Below are 25,193 nucleotides of genomic sequence, written 5' to 3' on the forward strand. Positions count from 1 at the left end.
TTTTGACAACCCCAAGCTCATCTGCTCTCCAACCCCTTTTGCATTACTTTTTAATATTTTCTAGTTATAGGTGGACACAATCTTTTTATTTTTATGTGGTGCCGAGGATCAAACCCAGTGCTCAAAACATGCCACATGAGCACTCTACCTGAGCCACAACTCCAGTGCCACTTTCACCTTACTTCTGGCCTCAACTTATTCCTATCCCCCAGAAAGTACAAATTCTACTTTCTGGCCCAAGATGGCCTCCTGCACTAATCCCAAGGCCCACTTGAGCTCACAGCCTTGGTGGCACCTTCTCCCAGAAGCCATCCGCATTGCACCCTTGGGACTTAACCATCAGTACAGCAGATGCGGAGCCAGGGCTGCCACTGTGGACAGATGCAGGAAGTTCTTACCACTGCACAAGTTGCACCAGACAGCTCTGTAGGAGCCCAAGCAGGTACCTAAGGTACTGGAACCAACCAACCCTACCCTTCTCCTGTGCAGATGCCCCAGGAAGGATGCAGAGCCAAGTCACAGGGATGGCACACTTCACCACCATTATCAAATTTATTATTCCAATGGTACTAATACAGCTGAAGGTGCTCATGGTGACACGGCACAGGACTTCCTGCCTTCTAGGAATTATCTACCCACCGTTCCTTCCCCCTTTCTGAGGGAAATCCACTTCGGGCCATATACCCAAATAAACTTCTTAATGCATTTATTTTAAACTTTTGGACATCCGAATTCAGTTTCCCTCTGATGATCTGAAATAAAAGCATTGGGTGTCCCACCCTACCTCCCCACCCCACCAGCCAAGTAGTCCCTTCAGAAAGGGCATTTCCCCTGCCTCTGGACTCCTGAAATAAATAGAGAGAAACGGCATCAAGTGTTATTGTTGAGCGATGGCACGGAGTGGGCCCCCAAAACCCCTCAGGCAGGGCATCACTGTGTGGGGACAGTCTCAAGGTGTCATTTGAGAATGCGAGGACATGTTGCTGTGGTCAAACTGGGTGTGGGTGTTGTGCCAAGTCCCACCAGGGGTGGCAAACCACTGTTGGAAAGAGCCGCCTACAATTTGTCCAGGAAGTTGTCCAGGGCCGGGATGCCCTCCTTCAGGCCTTTGCGCTTGCGGGTCTCCGCCACCACTTGGCTGGGACGGCTGGTGTTGTCAAAGGGGTCTCCAGGCAGGATCTGCCAGTGGTCGAACACGCACTGGGGGAAGGCCTGACCACCTGTGTTGGACCTCAGGTCAGCAGTGAAGCCTGTGGGGAGAGGGACGGAGAGAGCTCAAGAGGCAGCAGGTACCTTGCATGTACTAGGCCCTGGGTTCTATCCCTAGCACCACAGCAGGGAGACACAGGGAACCCAGGCTCTCCCTAGGGTGATGACCACCTGGGACTATAGAGAAGTCGAGAATCCTGGGCAAGGCAGATACTAAGCCCCGCACATAATGAAAATGATTCAAAGGCCACTAGTATATAGAAGGGACAGTCTTCCTGGGTGCAGAGAACCAGCCTGAGCCACAGGCAAGATCCTACTGACCTACGTGCCACAGCCTTACTGCCCTCATCAAACAAACTCCCTACTAGTGACTAGGGGCCACACAGGGTGCAGGCAGACCACCTACTTGCAGAAAGCAGATCAAAAAAGCTCCCACCGCCCCTCCCCACACTCACACGGAAAGCCAGGCTTTCATCTGCCTAGATAGGCCCGAGGGGCACTTACCGAAGGATTCGTTGACGGGCAGGTAGGCCTTGACAACGAACATGGGGGTACCAGCCACCTGGGATTCCTCAAAGACATGACCCCGCTTCCTGTTCAGGACACCGTAGATGCCACCAACCACCTGCTCTGGACACTGCCAGGAAAAGACAGGCATTTAACTCTGTGGGGCAGGAAGACAGCAGGAGGCCAGTGCAGGCCAGTGCGCTCACCTGGATCTCCACAAGGTAGATGGGCTCCATGAGGCGGGGCTGGGCAGTCAGCACACTGGCATAGAGGCAGCGGCGGGCGGTGGGGATAATCTGGCCGCCCCCACGATGGATGGCATCTGCATGCAGTGTCACATCGTGCACATCAAAGCGCACGCCCCGCATGTTCTCCTCACACAGTGCACCCTGGGGAATGGGGAAGGAGGCCTCAGAGACCAGGCACACACCAGCTCCTAGCAGGTGCATACCCCTCACCCACACAGCTGCAGGCCCTGCCTGTGCTGACCTAGCATGCAAAGGTCCCCTTCACCCAAGATCGGCATCCCAGAGATCCCCAGCCCAACTCCAGACCCAGGAGACACAGGAGACCCCTCCCAGGCCATCTGGATCCAGCTCACCTCTTTGGTGGCCCACTGGAAGCCAGCCACCACACTGTCCTTGATCTCATTGAGGTACTGCACACCCTTGGTGATGTCCGTGAGGATGTTGGGGCCAGTCCCGTCAGGCCCAAAGCACCAGATCTTGCGGGCCTCAGCCACGTCCCACTCATACTTCTCAGCCAGGTAGCGGGCTCGCTGCTTGAGCTCCTGGCGGGCTGACACCTCACCCTTGTCGATGTCCTCGGCCAGACCATCAGGGAAAGGCCGCGCCTTCATGTACAGCCGATTGTGCTTGTTGGGGGACTTGGAGAGGCAGAGCACGTTTGACTCCTCGCTGACTGTCTCCCGGTATGAAACCACTGGATCAGATTTCTGCAAGAAGAGTCTGGAAGTCGAACTGCTGCCTGGAGGTGGCCTTCCAGGGAGAGGTATCCCTAACAGCTCTTCCCTGGGAGGCTGAGGGAGCCAGTAACAGGCAAGCAGAGCAAACTGCCCTTGCTCAAGACAGCCAAGGAAGAAAGGCGCAGAGGCCTAAGGAGCCCAACCAGAAACAGCAGAAGACAAGCAGAGCCATCGCGGCTACACAGTTCCAGTGCAGAGCGAGTGCTCAGCACCAAGGGCAGAGGCCTGGTGTGGCAGAAGCCTGCTCCACAGGCTGCCCCTGCCCCACAGCTGCTCCACAGGCTGCCCCTGCCCCACAGCACAGGGGGACACGGGCGGCCTTAGCTCACCTTGATGGGTATGCAGGCGTGGTCCTCCTCCAGGTCCTTAAGGCAGATCTCCAAGTGCAGCTCCCCGGCCCCCGCAATGATGTGCTCCCCAGATTCCTCGATGATGCACTGTGGGAAGCACAGGGTCAACCCCCACTGACCACCACCCATGGGCGAGCAAGACCACCGAGGCCGTGAGCAGTTGCCAGATGGAGGCAACAGCCTGCAAAATTGAAGAACCTCTCTCTGCGGCTATGAGACCTTTTTGGCAAGCTAGAAGGCAGCCGTCTGGTAGAGTCACCTCAACAACTCCAACCAGGAAGACATGGGGTGGCGTCAGTCTCTCCTTTTGCGAAGTCACCCACAACCCCTACCCTAGTGGGGGTACCTGCTCCCAGGTGACTGGAAAGGGACTTTGCCCACCTGGACCATGGGGTCAGACTTGGCCAGCCGCTTCAGCCCCTCCACCAGCTTGGGCAAGTCAGCTGGGTTCTTGGCCTCAACAGCCACCCTCACGACAGGACTGACGCTGAACTTCATCACGCGCATGTTGTGGGCGTGCTCAAAAGTGGTGATGGTGCCAGTCTTCACCAGGAACTGGTCCACGCCCACCAGACCCACGATGTTCCCGCAAGGCACGTCCTCGATGGGCTCCACATAGCGGCCCATCATCAGGATTGTTCTGGGGAGAAGCAGAAAATGTCAGGCGCAGCCACCAGATCTGGTTCTGCCAGATCCCAGTCCTCTCCAGAGTGCAAGGCTCTCCTGCCTGGGCCTCAAGCCCTGGCTGCATTTCCTACATAACTTGAAGGAATCACCACCAATTCCAAATCCCCTGTGGGTGCCACACATGCCACATCGAATGTGAACACAGGGAAGCAAGAACAAAGGCACTGAGAATATTGGCCAGGCCTTCGCACAGGACAGGCCTAAGCAGATGACGGAAATGAGGTTTGGTTGTCTCTCCCCTCTCAGTTGCTGGTAGGGCCCAGTGAGCAGTGTCAGCTACTGGTGGTGCCATCTTGGACTTCTCTACCTGCTCTCTGGGGAGGACAAAACTGGCCACCCACCTGATTCCTCAGGACATCTCGTCCTATTTCTGAGTTAGGGTTCAGGCGAACAGAGGAAGTACCTTGCTGGTGGCTTTCTGGAGACCTTGGATCCCCCTCTGTTCGTCTTTGTGGAGTCATAATGACCAAAGGAGGCGATGAATTGACCTCATACAAACTTATCACTCCTTGTGCAGATGCCAGCAAGCCTAAGCCACCAGCTGCAGGCAGGGCAGGGACAAGCCACAGCTCTAGAGCTACACCTGGGGCACTGAGGCCCACCCCCACCACTCACCTCTGGATGGGCTTCAAGTAGAGGTCCTCCTTCTTCCCAGGAGTATAGTTCGGCCCCATGATCCTGACTTTCAGGCCGGTGGACACCAGCCCTGAAAAGACGCGTCCAAAGGCGTAGAACCGACCTTTGTCGGAGGTTGGCACCATTTTGGAAATGTACATCATAAGAGGGCCTTTGGGGTCACAGCTTTTAATGCCTGAGTAGAGAAACCACCACAGAAAGCTATTCTCCTGCAGCTCGGCCCTCCAAAACCCTGGGCCTGAGGCAGGGCAGCCAACAAACAGGAGTCCCACCCCGGCCTGGCTTCGCCTGCTTACCCATGGCAGCCTCGTCATCCGGGGGACCCTCATAGAGCAGCTCGCAGCGGTATTTCTGGGCTGTCACCGGGGAGGGCAGGTGGATGGTGATCATCTGTAGCAGGGCATCCCCAGCTGGCAGCCAGCGGCGCATCACAGCCTGAAGGACAGCAGGGAAGGAGGCTCCCAAGTGGCCTAGTAACCCCCAGGACCATCACATCACCTTTCCTTTCACTGGGGACCCAAGGAAACCAACAATCAAGGACCAAGTTCTCCGAAACATGGCCACTTCCAGGAAAGCATGCTAGCAGGGCAAACTCCTGCTCACATCTCTTGGCCAGCAGGCTGCTGACCACCCACAGAAATGACAAGTTAAGGCTGGGGTAGTGGCTCAGCGGTAGAGCACTCGCCTAGCACGTTCGAAGCCTTGGGTTTGGTCCTCAGCACCAATAAACAAAATAACGCCACCATGTCTAACTAAAAACAAACATTAAAAAAAAGAAAGGACAAGGTGACCAGGCGGGAGGAGAGACGGACCCGTCTCCAGCCAGCTCACCTTCAGCAGTGGCTTGCCCTCTTTGTCCTTATCTTCACTGTCCAACTTGATGTCCAGTTTCTCAATCAGCTTCGCAGTCTCCTCTTTCTTGAAATTCATGATCGCATCAAACACCTACAGCGCCAGGCAAACAAGCAAGCCATTTGGAAAACCTACAAAGCCCATGGCCGCTTGCTGCTAATGATGCAAAGAGCCTGACCCACCACACACCAGCACACCTCTGAGCAGGGCATTTGGGAGCAAAGAGTCCGCTCCAACTTACAGATTTTGACCTATAAAGACTGCAGGCCTACTGGGCCGGGCAGGCCTGCCCGTGCTTTCTCCTTAAGTTGCAAGCCAAGCCTCACCAGACCCCTGCCTGCTGGACCTACGCTACCTCCACCTCTCAGGCAGCTGAAGGCAAGCCTAAGCTACCAGTCGAAACAGATCAGGTACCAGCTACCCTGACTGCTGCTCCTGCCCACTCAATGAAGCAACAGGTCAGCGGACTGGCCTTTTCAGGGGTGATCTCACACCATCTGACAGTGCAGAGGACACACATCTATTCATCAGCCTGGATGGCTCCTGAGTCACTCTCACCTTGAAGATGGGGTCCAGGATGAGCTGGCAAAAAGTCCTGGGTAGCTTCTTCCCATCAGGGCTAGTGGCAGACTTACTGAATTTGCCATTGGCTGGGTCAAAGTACCTGGGGAAACAAAGGGTTCAGCCCCACCAGATTAGGGATTTTGCAATGACCAAGATGGGCAACACAGGGAATGCACTTGGGGAAGATTCCATAACGCACTCAGTCAAAAACAGGGATCCCCCATCTCCACCTGCCCGCCCACCAGAGAGACCCAGACCCCACCACCAGTGCTGTGTGCAGGACTCACCGGTCTCCCCAAAGTTTCTTCATCATGTCCTCCACTTTCTTGGCCCGCTCAGCAGGCCCCAGCTGGCCCTCACCCTTGGCAGCAAACTTGGCCACATACATCTCTGCAAACTGTTTCAGGGTGAAGGCCCAGCCATGGAGGCCAGACCCAAAGCCCACGGTGCCGAGCACTGGGTCAATCTGGGAGAGTGAGGAATAAAGAGGCATGAGCAGGGGGTGGGCTCTGGGTAGAACCCACAGCTAACTCCCTGGGCACCCAGGCTCAGATGCTAGGTTTCTTCAACAGACATCAGGTCAAAGTGAAGAAATTTCAGTCATCACGCATAGGGTGCCCAGCCCATCCTGCCAGGACCCCTATCTCTAGAACAAAAGGGAAACAGCACTGACAACACGGTCACTAGGCAGAGTCCCTGAAAGCTCAGGAGCTGGGTCCAATTAGTTCTAAAACATGTCACCCTGTCACCCCTAGCAAAAAGCATGTCTCCAATCACAATGCCTCTAGCCAAATCCCACAACTCCCTGAAAGCAAGGGGCGCACCATGATATTGCCCATGGGGCCGCTCTCGCCCTCGCCGTAGGTGGAGATGATGACATTGACGTTCTCCACGATGCGCTGGAAGGTCTGGTAGAGTTCCTCGGGCTCCAGCTGCAGCTCAAGCAGGGCCCGATCCATCTTGTTCATCATCAGCACAGGCTTGATGCGCTCGGCAATGGCCTGCCGCAGCACGGTCTCCGTCTGTACACATACACCTGGGGACACGTGGGGATCTGTCACGCATAGGCAGCAATCATTGCAGGTTGGGGGAGCCTTCACATGGGAGCCCACAGCTTACCAGACACACAGTCCACTACTACTAAAGCACCGTCAGTGACACGGAGAGCAGCTGTGACCTCTGAGGAGAAGTCTACGTGACCAGGGGAGTCGATTAGGTTTATAAGGAAGCCAGAGCCATCCTTGCTCTGCTTGATGAAGTTCAAGTCGTTCTCCGAAAGCTCATAGAAGAGAGAGATGGCACTGTGAATCACAGGAGAGGTCAGTGGCATAAAAGCCACACAAGTCTCCTGCTCATGACTAAAGCCCTGGCTGGCTGGAGCAACCAAAAGCCAAAGGTGAAGCAGTGAAAAGCGGGCGCCATCATTAAGAGCACTCCACCTTGTCCCCTCCCCTTTGTATTACTCATTCCTTGAAACAGGCTGCCCAGCCTATCGTCTCTGCTGTGCCTCTACCAGGATGTGTGTCCCTAACGATGGGGACCTCCTGGTACTGGCTCCCCAGAACCTGACTGGTCCCTCCACAATATGAGGCTGGACTAACAAGGAGCAACTGCAGGACCTGGCCAGAGTCAAGCCAAGACTGCTGTCACCATCCTCTGTTCACATCCTGCTCCCTATCCCAAACTAAAGAGATCTAAACACCTCTATTTACAGAGCTCACAAGTCACCAACTTAAGAAACAATAGCCATGTCACTCTGCTTTTTGTTTATGCTGTTGGCATTGGGGGCCAAGTTCCCATCCCACACCAGACACAACTCTAAGAGCACCCCTAGATGCCGATGACATCCTCTCCTCCCAAGTGTGCAACCAAATTGTCTCCAGACAACCCCAACTGTACCTAGGAGAAAACCCAATCAGAGCGGGGGAAAGGCTGGGTAGAGACCCTGATGCTCACTGTGTCTTGCCCGGGGCCTGCAGCTGGGCTCCCACCCCTGCCCAAGCCCAGAGAGCACTAGCAGCGCTCACGTTGATTTGATGGTAATGCAACGTTCCTGCTCATCCTTCCGGGTGTCGGTGAAGCGGGTCTCCCCGGCCCGGGCAGAGGCAATGATGCCAGCCTTGCACACCAGGGAGTCGGTCAAGGTGGACTTTCCATGGTCCACGTGGGCGATGACAGACATGTTGCGAATATTGGCCTTTTTGTCCATGATGGCCCGGATCTGGTCTACCGTGAAGTTCACCTGGGTGAAGGGGGATGGGGTTCAGACTGAACAGGGATTCCAGGAACCGGGTTTGGCAGGGAACACCAGGTCACACTAGGTCGACAGACTGCCACGCCTGTGGCACAGTCCTAGGGAGGGTGCTTCAATGCCCCCACACTGCCAGTGTCTGCATACACCCTTTAAAAACCACTGCCACTCTCTGAAGAGTCTCCTTGTAGCTGTCATTCAGAATTGACAAGCAAGAAGGAAGCTAGAGAAGAGGACTCTGCGATTGAAAACGGGTTTCCCTAGAGGCAGTGGGACTCTGCCACTGGAAGGATGGAGCCTCCCCAGCACTTGCCTTACCACGGGGCCGACTGCCCCAGTAAACGCGTAATTAAAACCCAAGGTCACTCCTGCCTGGAAGAGGAGACAAGCACCCACCCAAGGGTTCTAAGTAGGCCATTTCGGACAAACGCGGAGCCGGGGCGCCGGACACAAGCCAGCACCTCCAGCCCCAAAGCACGTTTTCACAATTCAGGCAACAACAGGAACAAGGACTTAGGCCGAGGTGGCACAGCAGAAGGAGCCGTTTGGGGAGAACCTCTTCAGGCCTTGCTTTTCCCCCCAGCCATTTTCCTACCGCCCCCAGCCCCCAACAAAAAACGATTTCACGGCCCACGAGTTACATAAGGCGCCTCCCTGTCTGCACCCTGCTCCCACCGCCGTGCTCGCCATTACAGCGGCTGCCACATCATCATACGCCCTCGTCCGCTCCTCCCCCCCAGCTCTAGCTGGACCCCGGGTCCCGTGAGGCGGCCGCGGTTCCGGAAGCGAGGAAGGGGCCGAGTGAACAGCGGGGCCCACAGACATGGCGGCGGCCGCTTCCCCAGCTGAGCCCGCCAGCCCCGCCGCCGCCATGTCTATTCCCTGTCCAGGAGGCACCGGGACCTCAGGGTGGGCAGCCTCGAACCCGCAGAGAGCCCACCGCACTCCTGAGGCACCAGCCTCACGAAATTGCTCACCATGGTGGCGGATGGCGGTGGATTCTCCCAAGCAGATCCGAGCGAGGCGAGTCGCGCCGAGGATGGCGGCGACGACGGCGGAAGAGAACGCTGACGTCAACACCCAACCTTTTATAGGTCGACGCCGGTTGGGCGAGTCATATGACCTCGCTGTGGGGGCGGAGCTCAGAGACGCAGCGCGCAAGCGCGGAAGGACGCACTTTGTCGTTAACCCATTAGGCGCCGGCGCCTCTGCTCTGTGGCAGGTGCTCAGTGGCCGGGGAAAGTGGCGGGGGAGGGGGCGTGGCGGGGGGCGGTGGTCCGGCTCCAGCGTTCCGTGGTCAGGTGCCCAAAGCGAAGAGCGAGATTAGTTATCATACTGTTGCAACTCGTGTCAGTTTGCAAAATTCCAAGCATTTCTATTAATGGCACCTTACAAGGTGAATAGGGTGTGTGCATTGTACCAATATGAACTTGTTCATCTGTGTTGTTACATAAGATGATTCCACTGGGAGAAGCTGGGGGAACCTTATCACACAAATGCGTATCGAGCATCTACTATTTACGGGGCCTTGTGAAAGAATTTTGTTCTCTGATACAGCAGAGAACAAAACGCCTTTCGGCTTCACCATACTACATGTGAAACTTGTAGTTCCTTGGATTTTTCCGTGTCTCCGCCTCCTTGCGGCTTAAAGAGTGTGTGTGGGGCGGGGGGCGGGTAATCAGTGCTACCCGAGTTTTGGGGGAGAGAAAATGAATTAAATACACGTCCAGCGCTCCATACAGGTTAGCTATTTTAATTAGCTGTCATTGCTACTAATAAAAATGGTTACTTATTTCAGAGAATGGTTTGCTGCGTCTCAAGCTTTCCATGAGCAATCTCATTTTCTATTTCATTTCCTGTCCAGGGGGAGGCGCAGGAAGATTATTCAGCATTAGTGTCCTAATCTGACCCTAGGAAATGGTTGTATTTCGGGTCTTTGGCTCCAGGGAATGAAATGAAAATCGATTGTGTATCTTTGTTCTTTATAAGGTACTTGGTTCGATGCACATAGTAGGCTCTCGTTTTTTCTTGCAACAATGAATGATGTTCTCATTCCTACAAATAACCCCCCCCCTTGGGTAAATTCGTTACTGAACACACTTGATAAAAGGAGAGGGACTGCGGTGTTTTGCCAGGCCAGGAGATCAGGAGGTGTTTCCCTACTGGACTCTAAAATGGATCTGCGCACCCCTCCCCCGCCTTTGCTCTGTCCTCTTTGTAAGGCGTTGTCACAGCCCAGCATTCGTGTGGTCAGTGATTCCTCTTGCTATTACCATTAAATCCAGGGGAATATTGAGGCAGATAGAGATGTTCAAGAAGTATCTATCCTCAAAACTGCAGGAGTGGGGGGGGGGGCAGGAGCATATGTCAGCTCCCGGGGTGGCCACAAAGACCTACACCTGAGTACGTGACAAGATCTGTTAATTTTACAAGGCAAGCGCATGTGCCACTTGTGTTTTCTGCAAACGGATATTCGGTTTCGCGTTTAGTATAACTTTTTTTTTAATCTTTAAATGCACTAAGCTCCTACTGTGTGCTCGGTTGTGAATTAGGCACTTCGCAGTACTTCCTTACAAGAGGAGCTCATTTCAGAGAGGTAATGCGAAAGTTTTCGTTAGAAGAGGGATTTTAATTTTACTCTCCAGTGAATGGACTGCTTGTTGGAAAAAAAAAAAATGGGGGTGAGGAGAAACCAAGGATTTAACCCAGAGGCGTTCTACCACTCAACTACACTCCCAGCCCTTTTAATTTTGAAACAGGTTTCTCTAAATTGCCCAGGCTGTCTTGAACTTGCCATGCCCCTGCCTTAGCCTCATGACAGTCGAGTGCACCACCATGCCGTTGCTTATTGAGAAACCCTAATGGAAGCTGAAGACTCGGGAGAGCTTAAGGGGAAAGGGGAAATTTTAAGTTCCATCGTTAACTTTTTCCTGAGAAGGTGTTCAACCCCACTGCTGGAAGGAGAGGGCCAGATGTTGCCAGGAAAGGCTCTCTCCCAAACTTCATTCCCATACAAGGAATTAGCAGAAGCCAGGAGCAAAACGTGTCGCTCCAAGGTTCAGGGTCCTGCAGTGATAAATTCAAGTTGGGATAAAGGGCGGGGACTCACCTCTGCAGGGAGGTGCCACTGCGCATGCGCTCACTGCGGTGCCCTCCAGGCTCGAAAGCCTCGGCAGCGGCCCCTGCCGACCAGCGGTCGCCACTGCACGCCGCCCGAATTTGCCTGTGCACATCCCTTTTAAATGAGTTAACTCACTTAGTCCTCTCCCTCCTGGGCGTATCCCGTAGGCTAGTTTTACGCGTGAGGCAGCTGAGGTTCAAAGAAGTTAAGTCATTTGCTCAAGGTGCCCAGCTAAAAAGAGGGGACTCACCTTCCACTTAAAAAAGGCAGTTTTCTCTAGTTCCAGTACCATTCGCTAGATGTTTTTCATTTGCTTACTCAAAGCCAAGTTTAAATTATGGTTGTGTTCTCACTGCCTGTGTGGCCACGGGCAAGTTACTTAACCTCTCTGAGCCTTACATGCTGCCATTAAAACTGTGAATAACAACAGAACCTATTTCTGAGCTCCTCTGAAACTTAAGACTGGGCTGGGGGCTGGGCTCCGTGGCTCACGCCTAAAATATCAGCAGTTCCGCAGGCTGAGGCAGGAGGATGACGAATTGAAAGCCAGCCTCCGCAACATAGGGAGGCACTAAGGAACTCAGTGAGATCCTGTCTGTCAATAAAATACAAAATAGGGCTGGGGAGGTGCTCAGTGGTTGAGTGCCTCTGATTTCAATCCCTGGTACTCTTCCCCCACCAAAAAAAAAAAAAAAGATTTGGCCTGGGGGTGGGGCTCAGAGTGGAGCCCTGGCCTGGCATGCCCCAGGTCCTGTGGCCCACCTGCAATCAAACCAATCAAAGCCCCTTGCACTGCTCAGGTATACAGTGATCACTAAGGTTTGCTCGCTGCGGAACCTAATCAGGTCCCCTTAACATTGGCATGCTGAAAGCCTCACCTTCGGAAGCTCAGGGGGTTTTCTCTTTTGGGCGCCCAGGAGCGAACCCAAGCCTCTAAGCAGCGCCCTGCCACTGAGCCAAGGAGATCTCCCACCAAAAGGCAGGCTTTTTTTGTAGTTGAGATTGGACGCAATGCCTCTATTTATTTTTATGCCGTGCTGAGCATCAAACCCAGTGCCTCACGCGTGTGAGGTCAGTGCTCTACCTCTGAGCCATGAGCCCTGCCCCAAAAGGCAGAATTTTTGCACAGGTAATTCAGTTACAGTGGAGGCTGGGAAGGGGCTCCCTGCAGCATTTGCCTGAAAATGTGAGACTCTGGGTGCACTTGATGCTTCCACTGTATCCCTTGGTGCTTTGAAACTTAGACGTGTTTTTTTCTTTTTCCCAGTCCTCTTTCCCCTAAACTTCTCCTCCCTGGTCCTCTTTCCCCTCACCTTCTCCTCCCTGGTCCTCTTTCCCCTCACCTTCTCCTCCCTGGTCCTCTTTCCCCTCACCTTCTCCTCCCTGGTCCTCTTTCCCCTCACCTTCTCCTCCCTGGTCCTCTTTCCCCTCCGCTTCTCCTCCCTGGTCCTCTTTCCCCTCCACTTCTCCTCCCTGGTCCTCTTTCCCCTCCGCTTCTCCTCCCTGGTCCTCTTTCCCTCACCTTCTCCTCCCTGATCCTCTTTCCCCTCACCTTCTCCTCCCTGATCCTCTTTCCCCTCCGCTTCTCCTCCCTGGTCCTCTTTCCCCTCACCTTCTCCTCCCTGATCTCCTCCTTCCTGAGCTCTCCTCCCTCATCTCATTTTCTCTGATCCCTCTGTAAAAGCCCCCTGTTCCTGGGCGTGGGCAGAATCACAGCCTTTGGGACAGGAGTCTCTAGTGTTTCTCCTTTGCTACCAAAGGAGAAAACCAAGTCCTCTTCATGGGATTGGCCTCAGGGACTGACGAGGAGGACGGAGTAAGAAACCAACCCTGCGGCCTTGACCTTGTACCTCCAGCCCCAGAACCTTGAGAGCAGACAATTGCTGTGGCTGCCCGTGTGGACAGCGCTGCCCGCTCCCGCAGGCTGCTCGGGAGCTCCTGTCCTGGGACTGGATTATACATTTTGCCATCAGGAGTCATGCAAGTATTTGTTAGGACCTACTGTGTGATGGCCAGGGCTGGGACTTGGGGACAGCCAGGGATGAACTTACTATGGACACACAATTTAAGGGAGCAGGGGCAGGGGCAGGGGCTCAGTGGTGGAGCGCCTGCCTGGCAGGCGTGAGGCACTGGGTTCTATCCCCAGCACCACATAAAAAAATAAAGGTGTTTAAACATTTTTAAGGAAACACCAAAAGCTCCCTCATCATGGTAGTGGGCTTGGGGCATGCCCTCACACTCTGGAGTGGAACCCAGAGCCTGGGGCGTGCTGAACATGTGCTCTACCACGGACTGAGCCGCAATCCCAGCCCCTACGTTTCACCCTTTTTTTAAAAAAATAATATCTTTTAGTTGTTGATGGACACACAATATCTTTATTAACTTATTTTTATGTGGTGCTGAGGATTGAACCACTGCCTCACACATGCTAGACAAGCGCTCTTCCACTGAGCTATAGCCCAGCCCTACGTTTTCAGTTTAAAAAAAATTATTAAAATGTTATTCTTAGAGCCAGACATGGCGGCACACACGTGCAATTCCAGCAGCTCGGCAGGCTGAGGCAGCAAGCTAGTGAGGGCCTAGGCAACCTAGCAAGACCCTGTCTCAAAAAATAAAAAGGGCTGGGGATGTGGCCCAGTGTTGAGCATGCTGGGTTCAATTCCCAGTACCCCAAACATGCATATTATGTACGTGTTATTTTCAAGAGGTTGGGGGTGTGGCTCAGCAGTTCAGCATGTGCTAGAATACACAGTTCGCATGACGGAGGCCCCAGGTTCTGTCCCCAGCACCAAAAACAAACAAAATAAAATGGAAAAAAAATTCCATGATATGCCTGTAATCCCAGCGATTTGGGGGGCTGAGGCAGAAGGATTAAAAGTTCAAGACCATGGGGCTGGGGATGTAGCTCAGCGGTAGTGCACTCGCCTGGCATGCGTGCGGCCCGGGTTCGATCCTCAGCACCACATACAAACAAAGATGTTGTGTCCGCCGGAACTAAAAATATTAAAATTCTCTCTCTCTCTTAAAAAAAAAAAAAAGTTCAAGACCAAGCTGGGTGCAATGGTGCATGGGTGTAATCCCAGCAGATCTGGAGGCTGAGGCAGAAGGATGGTGAGCCTCAACTCAGTGAGACCAGGTCTCTAAATACAAAGTAGGGCTGGGGAGGTGGCTCTGTGGTCAAGTGCCCCTCAGCTCAATCCCTGGTATCAAAAAAAAAAAAAAAAAAAGCTGGAGGTCAGTTTGAGACCTTGTTTTAAACTAGAAAGGGTCTGAGGTAAGGCTCTGGGTAGAGTTCCTGCCTAGTATAAGCAAGGCCCTGGGGTCTGCCCCCAGCAAAAGGAGGAGAGAGACAGAGAGAGGGAGAGGGAGGGAGAGGGGGAGGGAGAGGGAGGGGGAGGAGGGGGAGGGAGAGGGAGGGGGAGGAGGAGGGAGAGGGAGGAGGGGGAGGGAGGGGGAGGAGGAGGGAGAGGGAGGAGGGGGAGGGAGGGGAGGAGGAGGGAGAGGGAGGAGGGGGAGGGAGAGGGAGGGGGAGGGGGAGGAGGAGGGAGAGGGAGGAGGGGGAGGGAGGGGGCGGGGGAGGGAGATAGAAGAAAGCTCAAGCCTGGGGAGTGGCATGTCCTCTCTTGGATGACTAAACAAAAGGGTCCCTAGGTCTGCAGGCAGCTGGTAAGCACCGGGCTCTGGCCTGCCTTGGTGGCCCAGGGTTCATCCGGCCACTGCACAGGCCGAGTCAGGCAGGAGGATGTGAAGTCCATGGCCAGGGCTGGGGTTGTGGCTGGCGGCACAGCGCTCAGCAGGTTCCCTCCTCAGCACCAAGTGAAAATAAATAAATAAGAGAATATCAAGGCCTCACGTCAGTCCAGTGGCCGGTGAGCAAGATCCAGTCCGGGGAGAACGGCACCGAGATGCCAAGCAGAGGCTGTGGGCTCCAGCTGGGCTGCCACCCAGCGCTCTGCGGGGGCTCCAGGGAGGACCAGCCTGCCTGCTGCCATCAAAGGGGTCTGGCCGGGTGACCCGCAGCCTAGTTTACAGCCCCCCCCCCCCCCCCCCCCCGTCTCAGCTGCTCAGGCTGGCCTTCTGCTCCTGGCTCTGCCTGTGACCTTAGGGACCTCGGTCAGCACCTGCAGCAAGGTCTTTTGCATTTCTTTGTGTGGAAGCCGCCCTGGGGGACCTGCTGGCTGAGGGACTTCCTGCCAGGCAGGCTCCTCCCCACCGGCAAGCCCCACCCAGGCCTCCTCCACCAGAAGTTCACTTCTCCCAATTCCTCGCCTTCCGACCCAGCAAACATCCCTGGGGCCCTAGCCTTGAAGGGAGCAAACCCAAATCCCCGCCCTCGGGAGCCCCTGGGATGGAATATCTACACCAATCAAATCTCTGCAGTTTTGCTGGGAGGGAGGGGAGGCCTAGGCAAGGTCTGGGGCAGAGCATTTGCCTGGCTTGGGCAAAGCCCTGGGCTCCATCCCCAGGACTGCAACAGAAAAAGGAAAAACCTAGGAGGTGGGGCGTGATCCTGAGGCTGAGGCAGGAGGATCGCAAGTTCAAAGCCAGCCTCAGCAAGAGTGAGGCTCTAAGCAACTCAGAGAGACCCTGTCTCTGAGTAAAATATAAAATAGGGCTGGGGGTGTGGCTCAGGGGTCCAGTGCCCCTGAGTTCAATCCTCAGTACCAAAAATAAATAGATACATAGATAGGTAGGTAAAATTTTTAAAATATAGAAAATCAAGGAGAAGGAATTACGGGAGGGCTGGGATCCAGACTGAGGAAATCCAGGAGGGCTTCCTGGAAGTGACTGCTGCTGTTTAAAAGATAGGTTAACTGGGCTAGGCTGGGGCTCAGGGGCAGAGCGCTGGCCCAGCATGTGTGAGGTCCAATCCTTAGCACCACATACAAATAAACAAATGAAATAAAGACATACTGTCCATCTACACTACAAGAAAATTATTTTAAAAACAAAATAGAAGATGAGTTAACTGAGCTGCTGTGGAGAGGGCAATCCAGGGACAGGGAAGGAGAGCACAGGCCCCAGAGGAGGCATGATGGGAAGCCCCCCAAAGCCCTGCAAAACTGCTGCCTCCCACACAGGGCGTGGACACAGAAGGACAGTGCTGGGCGGCACAGCGGATGCCCCAGAGCAGCAGTGGCCATCTTCCTCTTCCTCATTTGTGGGGAGCGGTGCTGGGGACGAGCCCAGGACCTCCCACAAGCTAGTGGAGCAGCCTGCCACGGAGCTGCACCCCCAGCCTATTTCTTACGTGGAGACAGGGTCTGGCTTAGTTACTGCGCTGGCCTTGAACTCTGGATACTCCTGCCTTTTGCCTCCTGAGTCTCTGGGATGACAGGTGCCGCAGTCTGGCTGGGCACAAAATAACCCAGCCGCCATGAGGCACTTGTAGTTTCAAACAGGAACTCCTTTATTGCCCGAACTCCACCGGCACTCCACGCCCACTCCCCCGACTCTCCGCTCTCCACGGGGCTCACGAGAGCTCAACAGGGAGCTCCGGGAGAACTCAAAAGTAGCGGGCGCCCTATTGCCGGACAGCAGGGGTCTATATACAACTGAAGACACAGCCTGTTTCAATCCAGCATCATCCAGTCACAGAAACTATACGCACCTTAACTTAATCATCATCATCTTAATGGCTCCCTGGTGTCACCTCTCAACCACTCCTTCTGGCAAAATGCCAGGTGCCACCCCCACTCGGCTGTGGCTCTCAGCATCTCCCCCCTTCTGTTTAATTAAACAGCAAGCATGTGGCTTAGGGACCGTGCCTGCCTTGGGTTTTCCAATACTACATATGGTTCTTACCTGTCATCGGATGAGCTGACCTCAGGGCGTCAGCCTCCTGTCTTAGGTTGGTACCATTTTATTTTATTTTATTTTATTTTATTTATTTATTTATTTATTTTTAAATATTTATTATTTTTTAGTTCTCGGCGGACACAACATCTTTGTTGGTATGTGGTGCTGAGGATCGAACCCGGGCCGCACGCATGCCAGGCGAGCACGCTACCGCTTGAGCCACATCCCCAGCCCCGGTACCATTGCATTTTAATAGTTTGCAATTGGATCTTACCCGTCACTGACTACCGGTCCAGAATACAGCCACACCTGTGGATAGGCCTTTGCACCAGTGGGGGGGTGAGGTTCTTTGCCTCACCTCTGTTGGCCCCCAAATTTTAGCTGAACAACGATCATCACAAGCAGAAGGGAGGAGGATACAAAATGCCATGACACCAAGCCAATTGACGGCTCCTTTTGGAAAAATTGTACCACCAATGACACCATGAGCAAAGACACCCCAAATCGCTGCACCAACAGATAGTTCACAATGCATACAAGTGATACATAGTCCAGGCAAGTTCTGCAAGCAGTTCAAAGCAGAGGAATCCATCAATATGTCCATTTCCTCCCAAAGCAAATCGGCTTCTTGATTGAACATCACTTATTGAGTTACATTATTCATTGATGCATCAGTTTATACAGTTTGTTGTGATAGCTATCGCAGAAGCTGTAGTTTGGTTTTATCTTTGTCTTCACCGGCACTGGGATGAAGATAGGAATTCTGGCAATGATGGCTAAAAAAAAAAAAAAAATGTAACATTCCAGCAGGCACTAAAAAAAAGCAATTTTCTAAACAATTTAGTATCCTGAATAGTATTAGATATAATGAAAAGGAAAGGTGAAAGTAAACAAACAGATCTGTTAACCTCCTTATTTGTACACATATTAAAACAATCCTCAACAGCTGTTTACCCAATTTAAATTAAACCATTTAAATCACGTGAATAATAAAAAAAATTTGGATCCACTTTTTCATGAGCGCTCCTCATATATATGGACATACGCACATACAGACATACAACACAAAACACAAGTGTGCACACAAACATACAACACATAAGACAATAGTAAAGGCCTTGTAGCTTTACACAGGTGAAATCTCCATTGCAATGTTTAAAAACTCCACAGTTAAAAAATAGAACTGATCAGAAAAACATTAACCTAGGTGTGTATGAGCTCAAAAAATAAAATAGAACTTTATGATGTGGGAAAGGGCAATAATAAAATAGATACTGAAAAAGGCATCCTGGTTACCACCTGGGTTTGACTCTTCTTTGGATATCCCATCCTTCTTCCTGTAACTTGCATAATGGATCTGAAGGTATTCCCACAAGCAAGCCCCAAGGTTTTTTACATTTGAAAAAGGCCTTAATGGTGTTCATTATTCATTAGCCTCCAGGTGTGGGAGAACCACTGTCACAGATGTAAGGATAGCCAAACTGGAGCTCTGGATATCAGCTGTTATGGATTGAGTCAAATCATCTTCTTTTTGGTCTGTAGAAATCGCTTTGGTTAGTCTCAGGAATCCAAATCGGCTGCTGTTCTTCCTGTGGAAACACACAAACAGACCCCCAATTCCAGATAATCACTGGGTCAGAACCTTTCCATTGCCCTGTTAGAATATCCTTCAAAAGTACCTTGGGCTTATGTACATTTTTTGGACACATGTGCCTTTCCGCAGCACTGAGCCCTGATGAATTCAAATTTTAAAAGTTTAGAGTAAAAAGGGTTATTTTAAGTTTATCTTTGGGGGATATATATCCCTTCCCATTTCCCTCTTTTTGCTTTTTTTTTTTAAGAGAGAGTGAGAGAGGACAGAGAGAGAGAGAGAGAATTTTTAATATTTATTTTTTAGTTTTCAGCAGACACAACATCTTTGTTGGTATGTGGTGCTGAGGATCGAACCCGGGCCGCATGCATGCCAGGCGAGCGCGCTACCACTTGAGCCACATCCCCAGTCCCCTCTTTTTGCTTTAATAAGTACATTTTGATAGTTTGATGAGCTCTTTCAACTATGCCTTGTCCCTGTGGATTGTATGGGATTCCTGTTATGTGAGTAATGCCAAATGATGAGCAAAATTGTTTAAAAGAGGTAGAAGGATAACCAGGGCCATTATCTGTTTTTTTTTTAAAAGGTATTTGTGTCTCTCTTTTTTAATATTTATTTTTCAGTTTTTGGTGGATACAACATCTTTGTATGTGGTGCTGAGGATCAAACCCGGGCCGCATGTATGCCAGGCAAGCAAGCTACCACTTGAGCCACATCCCCAGCCCCATTATCTGTTTTTAACTGTTTTGGAACGCGCACAGTGGCAAAATTTTGTAAGCAACGCACTATAACATCTTTAGTTTTTTCTCTGGCATGAAGGGAGCCCATCAAAAATCCAGAAGAAGTATCAACCGTAACATGCAAATATTTTAATTTTCCAAATTCTGGCAAGTGTGTGACGTCCATCTGCCAAATATGGTTAGGTATCAGTCCTCTAGGATTGACTCCAAGATTAACTTGTGGTAAAAACGTCACACAATTTTGACATTGTTTTATTATTTGTCTGGCTTGTTCCTTAGTTATTTTAAAACGCTTTTGTAAAGTATTAGCATTGACATGGAACTTTTTATGAAAATTTATAGATTCTTCTATTGTGGAGAAAATATGTATGTCATGTGTAGTTTTATCTGCTAAATCATTGCCCAAACTAAGGGCTCCAGGCAATCCTGTATGTGCCCTGATATGTCCTATAAAGAATGGATCTTTTCTGACCCAGATTAGACTTTGTATAGTGGAAAACAAAGAGAAAACAGTAGAGGAAGGGGAAATCCTACCAGCATCTTCAAGGGATACTATAGCATTAACTATATACTGACTATCGGAAAATAAATTAAATACAGAATCTTTAAACATCATAAAAGCTTGTAATACTGCATTAAGCTCTACCTTTTGAGCTGATTGTTTGGGTACTAAAAATGTAAAAGTTTGATCAGGTGTAACTATTGCTGCTGTACCATTATTAGACCCATCAGTGAATATATTTGGAGCATTCATAATAGGTGTTTTTCTTGTCATTTTTGGAAAAAATTACAGGTTGCAATGACCAAAAAGACAATAAAGGATTAGATGGTAAGTGGTTATCAAGTGAAACATTAGATTTGCACATGATTATTGCCCAAGTATTTAACTCATTAGCTAACTCATCAATTTGATCCATAGTATATGGAGTAATAATTTTATTGGGAGAAATTCCAAACACTCCCTTGCTGCTTTTATTCCTTTGAGTATTAATTGTCCTACAGCCTCAGGATACCTAGTAAGAATAGTGTTAGGAGAATAAGATAAGTGTATCTACAATAATGGACCTTCTTGCCAAAATACTCCTGTAGGAATATTTGTTGTTGGTAGTACAATAAATAATAAAGGCAAACTTATATCGATTCTATCCAAATGCATATTTTCCATATATGTTTCAATGAGTTTTAATGCCTTTCTTGCTTCAGGCGTTAATGAGGGCAAAAGGCCAGGCGCCCATCCCAACTCGGCTGTGGCTCTCAACAGACAGGTGTGCGCCACCAGATGACTTGGCAAGATTCTTGTATAAACCGGACTCTACAAGGAAGGAATGGAATCCTGAGGCTGGCGAATCAGACACAGGACCCATAGGAGTGTGGGTCACGCTTTGGCCAAAAAAGTCTTCCCCCAGGGTGTCAGGGGATGAGCACATGTAGGGCAAATGGCAGTAGACGTTTATACATCTAAAGATATCTGAGCAGAGACCCAGGGAGGTGACACAGGGAGGCACGTGGTTGTCTGTGGGAACAGCACTCCAGGCAGAGGATGCAGCCCATGCAAAGGCCCTGGGGCAGAACAAAGTAGGGAGCAGGGAGCCTGTATAGTGTAGTTGGAGCAGAAGGAAGCAGGGGAAAGAGGGAGGAGAGGGGGCAGTTCTCCCAAGGCCAGTGAGCTGCAGAGGGGACACTGAGGGAGGTGGAACCACTGAGGGCTGTGGGCAGAGGAGGAAGGGACCAGATTCTGGTGCTCACAGGTGCCCTCTGGTGGCTGCTGCAAGAGGAGAAGGGGGGTGTAGGCAGTAACCAGGCGGCCCATCCCCCAGGTCAGGAGCCCGTCAGAGCAACAGGAACCGGAGTGTGGGCGCCACCCACCTGGTCTCTGCATGGCCTCGGGGACCCAGAGGACTCTGGGGGCCAGGGGAACAGAAGCCAACACTTGTCCCTTGCTAGCGTTGGAACGCGCATGGCACCTGGGGCTCACTCCTCAGCACGCCCAGGTGAAATCCCAGACCCTGACACGTCACCGTCCCCATTTTCCAGATGAGCAGACTCAGATAAAGAGAGGCCAAGTGCGCGGGGGAGGCGCCGCAGCTGCCAGGGCAAAGTCCCCGACTGTGAGGCTGGGGACACTTAGGACCCCAGGACTGGAAGGCTGACTGTCCCACTGGGCTGGAGGTGCCCGCAGGGCTCCCACCCTCTGGGGACTTTGGGCTGTCCTCAGGTCCCAGAGCCCCCAGGTCCCTTGTCCCGTGGTCCCTGCCAGTGACCCCGGCTTCCATGGCCACGTCCCTCTCTGGTCCTCTGCTTCCCTTTTCCATCTTTTTGTTTTGTTATTTTTGGGGGGGGCCGTGCATGCGAGGCAGGTGCTCTACCAGCGAGCTACGGCCGCAGCCCCCCCCTTTTTTTTTCTTAAATAGGTGTTTTTTTTTTTTTTAAAGAGAGAGTGAGGGGGGGGGAGAGAGAGAGAGAGAGAGAGAGGGGGGGGGGGAGAGAGAGAATTTTTAATATTTATTTTTAGTTCTCGGCGGACACAACATCTTTGTTGGTATGTGGTGCTCAGGATCGAACCCGGGCCGCACGCATGCCAGGCGAGCGCGCTACCGCCTGAGCCACATCCCCAGCCCTTAAATAGGTGTTTTTTTAGTTGTAGGTGGACACGACCCCTTTATTTATTACCTTCACGTGGTGCGGAGGATGGAACCCAGGCCGCACGCGGGCTGGGCCAGCGCTCTGCCTCTGAGCCCCGCCCGCCCCAGGCCCTCTTCCATCTTTTGAGGACCTTCCTCAGGGCACTGGGCCCTGTGGATGATGTAGTAGGTCTCTCATGTCTAGGTCCTGAGTATAAGCCCTTTGGCTTTTATGGTAAGGAGGGTCCCCACAGGCTCAGTGGGTCAGGATGTGGCCTCACCAGGGCCATCGTTCTGCCTACCATGAGAGTGCTGTGGCACACACCTGTAATCCCAGGGTCTCTGGAGGCTGAGGCAGGAGGACTGCAAGTTTGAGGCCAGCCTTAGAAACTTAGCAAGGCCCTGGGCAATTTAGTTAAACTCTGTCTCAAAATTAAAAATATAAGCCCATTATATTTTTATTAAATATAAAATTATTATTATTAAAATTAAAAATAAAAGGGCCCCTGGATTCAATCCCCAGTCCCAGAGAAGGGGTGGGGGGGTAGAGACAGAGAGAGAGACACAGACACACAGACACACAGGGTACAGCCTGAGCAAAGGTCCCAAGTCAGCAGGGTTGGACTCCACTGGAGAAGTTAAGTAGACCACCATGATGCTGGGGACGCAGCTCAGAGGGAGCGTGCTTGCCTCACGCGTGTGGGCCCCATCCCCAGCACTGCAAAAGTTAAAACAGAAACAGAAAAAACAGGCAGCCCAGGATGGACAGAACCAAAGGGAGCGGCCAGGACTGTGAGGCCCCGCCGCAGGGGAGCTGGGGGTGAAGGGGTCTCAGTTAGGAACGTCTTGGGTTCCAGAGAACATTGAAGCCCAGGGCGACGGCAGCCTGGGATCCAGTGACCGAGGAGGCGGAGGCTTGGGCAACTTAGCGAGACCCTGTCTAAAAAACACACAAAAAGGGCTGAGGATGTGGCTCAGTGGTGGAGCACTTGTCAACTTGTGTGAGGCCCCGGGTTCCATGTCAAGTACTGAAAAAAGGAAAAATGTTGTTTTTTCTTTTAAACAGTGTGTCATTTTCTAGGGTGGCTCTATAGTGTCCTGTAAAATGGCTGATTCCTACTCCCTCCCCGTCCTTACTGGTTGGGGTCCTGGGGATGGAACCCGGGGCCTCTTGCATGCTGACCTCTTGCTCTAAAGAAAACTCCTTTATCATCCCGGCCGCTGCAGTCTACCGAAATGCTGTGTGGAGGGCAAATGCTAGCAAGGGCTCAGCCCTTCCCTTGGAAAGCCTGCTTCAAGAGGTCACCGTGGGTGGTCACCTGCCGGGAGTCCACAGGCCTGGGTTTTTACCCTTTTCTCCTCCTGCTTTTATAATCCTCACTACAGATGTGAGGGGTGTCATCCAGGCGATGTGTCTGAGCAGTTGCAGTCATTTAATTATTCTTTGGACACTATTTTTCCACTTGAGATCATGATTCCATTGAGTCTAAATGTTCTACCCTGTAGACACATCATCACCATAATTTCACCTGTAAGAAAAATAGAGTTGGTTTTCCGTATCTGTGGGTTCCAACCACCACAAATCACTGGGATTGTGCAGTTCAGTGGGAGACCAACCCCTGAGCAAGAATTTGGGTTCAACTCCCAGGGCTACAAATAAGTAAGTAAATAAGTAATCTGAATCTGTGATAAACACATACAGACTTGTTTCTTGTCGTTATTCCCTACACAAGACAGCAGAAGAACTACTCACCCAGCATTGCATGCACCTTGTATTAGGGCGGGGAGGTGGCACAGACCTATAATGACGGTGGCTCCAGAGGAGGCTCTAAAGTCAAAGCCAGCCTCAGCAACCCAGCAGGCCCTGAGCACCCTGGAGGGACCAAGTTTCTAAATAAAAAAGTAAAACAGGGCTGAGGATGTGGGTCAGTGGTGAAGCACCTCTAGGTTCAATCCCAAAACCTACAAACAGAACATGTGTCAGGCACTGTCAGCCACCTCAAGACAATTCAAAGTGGCCAGGAGTGCTGGAGGTGAAACTCGGTGGTAAAGAACTCACCTCGCATTCAGGAAGCCCTGGGCTGCCTCCTCAGAACCACAAAATAAGCAAATAAACAAATAAGATACCATATGTGATAAAATTCCTTAGAACTTTCCCGCTTGAGCCAGATGTGCTGGCACAGGCCTGCCATCCCAGCCCCTCGGAGGCGGAGGCAGGAGGATGGCAAGTTTGAGGCCAGCCTCAGCAACTCAGATGAGACCCTATTTAAGAAAACAGTCATAAAAATAGGGTGGGGATGTAGCTCAGTGGTAAAGTGCCCTTGAGCTCAATACCAGAAACCAAAATATAAAGAAAGCACTGTCCCCTTGAGATGACACAGGAGCACCTTGAGCCCAGTCTGCTCCTGGGCCGACCACAGGACACTGACATCTACTTCCGGAGGCCGTGACTGGGACAAGTTGTGCACTTCTGGCGAACCTTAGAAGTGTTTCGCCCCCAGACAGTCAACTCCAGAACCCGCCGGCGTCGGGCAAGGCGTCGGGACCGCGGGGCCCCTGGTGGGGGTCCGGGGATGGAACCCACTTGACCCTGAGCCACAGCCCAGCCCTTTTCATTTTGAGGCGGGTCCGGTTCAGCTGCTCAGGAGGCCTGGAGTTTAGGGTCGTCCCGCCGCCCCACCCTCCCCAGGACCGGGGTGACAGCAAGCGCCAACTTCCTGCTTCTGACTCGACAGAGTGGGCGCTGCGCTTCTGGGGGCTCTGGGGAGCGCGGAGAGTGCGGGGCGGGAAGGTCCCGGTCGGTGCGACTCCCCGGTTGAAGGCGGGTGTGGGCGCAGGGTTAGAGGCGGAGGGACGGTCGCCGCACAGGAGGGGCCAGCCGGGGGCCAGCCGGGGTGCGGAACCGCACCCCACGTGCACTCAGGACCCGGATGTGGGCCGCGTGCGACCCGCGGGGCTCGCACCGCGCTGCGCGGCTCCCCGCTGCACGCACCGGCGACCCTGCGGTTGAGCAACCGTCCCCTCCTCCAACGGCGCCGCCCGCAGACCTGGCGTGCACCTGGCGGCCGGCGCGCGCAGGGAATCCCGATACCTGGCGGTCTGGTCGTCGCCACCACCGCCCACTCGCTCCTTCCCTTCTTTGACGTGACCCCGCCCCCACCTGCGCGGGGCTCGTGCTCCTTTAAGAAGCCAGACACCGCCGGGAGTGGGCGTGGTCGCCGCGAGCGAAACGGGGGAAGGGGGGGAGGTTCGACGTCGGGCGGGTCTGATTGGCTCCAGG

At 52.5% G+C, this 25,193-nt stretch overlaps 1 protein-coding gene, 1 long non-coding RNA gene and 1 other non-coding gene across 8 annotated transcripts; all 3 read right to left on the reverse strand.

Annotated features, from left to right (window-relative positions):
- Positions 1-516: 516 nt before the first annotated feature.
- On the reverse strand, positions 517-9,175 carry Eef2 (eukaryotic translation elongation factor 2). The gene is made up of 15 exons (XM_005332036.5): positions 9,019-9,175; positions 7,818-8,032; positions 6,910-7,091; positions 6,615-6,826; positions 6,078-6,256; positions 5,785-5,890; positions 5,206-5,319; positions 4,671-4,809; positions 4,354-4,549; positions 3,433-3,691; positions 3,031-3,138; positions 2,318-2,671; positions 1,923-2,105; positions 1,714-1,846; positions 517-1,250 (listed from the first exon to the last, which is right to left on the reverse strand). The coding sequence occupies exons 1-15, from the start codon at positions 9,019-9,021 to the stop codon at positions 1,057-1,059; spliced, it is 2,577 nt and encodes an 858-aa protein (XP_005332093.1). The 5' UTR covers positions 9,022-9,175; the 3' UTR covers positions 517-1,056.
- On the reverse strand, positions 6,337-6,401 carry LOC120892116 (small nucleolar RNA SNORD37). The gene has a single exon (XR_005736775.1). It is a non-coding gene; the product is annotated as a small nucleolar RNA SNORD37 (small nucleolar RNA).
- An 8,018-nt stretch (positions 9,176-17,193) lies between the features above and the next one.
- LOC144371436 (uncharacterized) lies at positions 17,194-25,186 on the reverse strand. 6 transcript variants are annotated; one of them, XR_013431444.1, is made up of 3 exons: positions 25,005-25,186; positions 18,261-23,442; positions 17,194-17,737 (listed from the first exon to the last, which is right to left on the reverse strand). It is a non-coding gene; the product is annotated as an uncharacterized LOC144371436 (long non-coding RNA). The 6 variants fall into 6 exon arrangements; XR_013431441.1 differs by having other exon boundaries at positions 18,261-23,803; XR_013431451.1 differs by having other exon boundaries at positions 18,261-22,853; positions 23,264-25,186.
- Between the last annotated feature and the right edge of the window lie 7 nt (positions 25,187-25,193).

Source organism: Ictidomys tridecemlineatus, chromosome 2, assembly GCF_052094955.1.
Source record: "Ictidomys tridecemlineatus isolate mIctTri1 chromosome 2, mIctTri1.hap1, whole genome shotgun sequence".
Lineage (NCBI taxonomy): Eukaryota > Metazoa > Chordata > Mammalia > Rodentia > Sciuridae > Ictidomys > Ictidomys tridecemlineatus.

Coding starts and splice junctions, on each gene's coding strand:
- Eef2 (XM_005332036.5), bottom strand. Junction 3,692..4,353: donor TACTTGAAGCCCATCCAGAG/GTGAGTGGTGGG, acceptor GCTTCTCCCCAG/AACAATCCTGATGATGGGCC. Junction 2,106..2,317: donor TCCAGTGGGCCACCAAAGAG/GTGAGCTGGATC, acceptor CCCATTCCCCAG/GGTGCACTGTGTGAGGAGAA.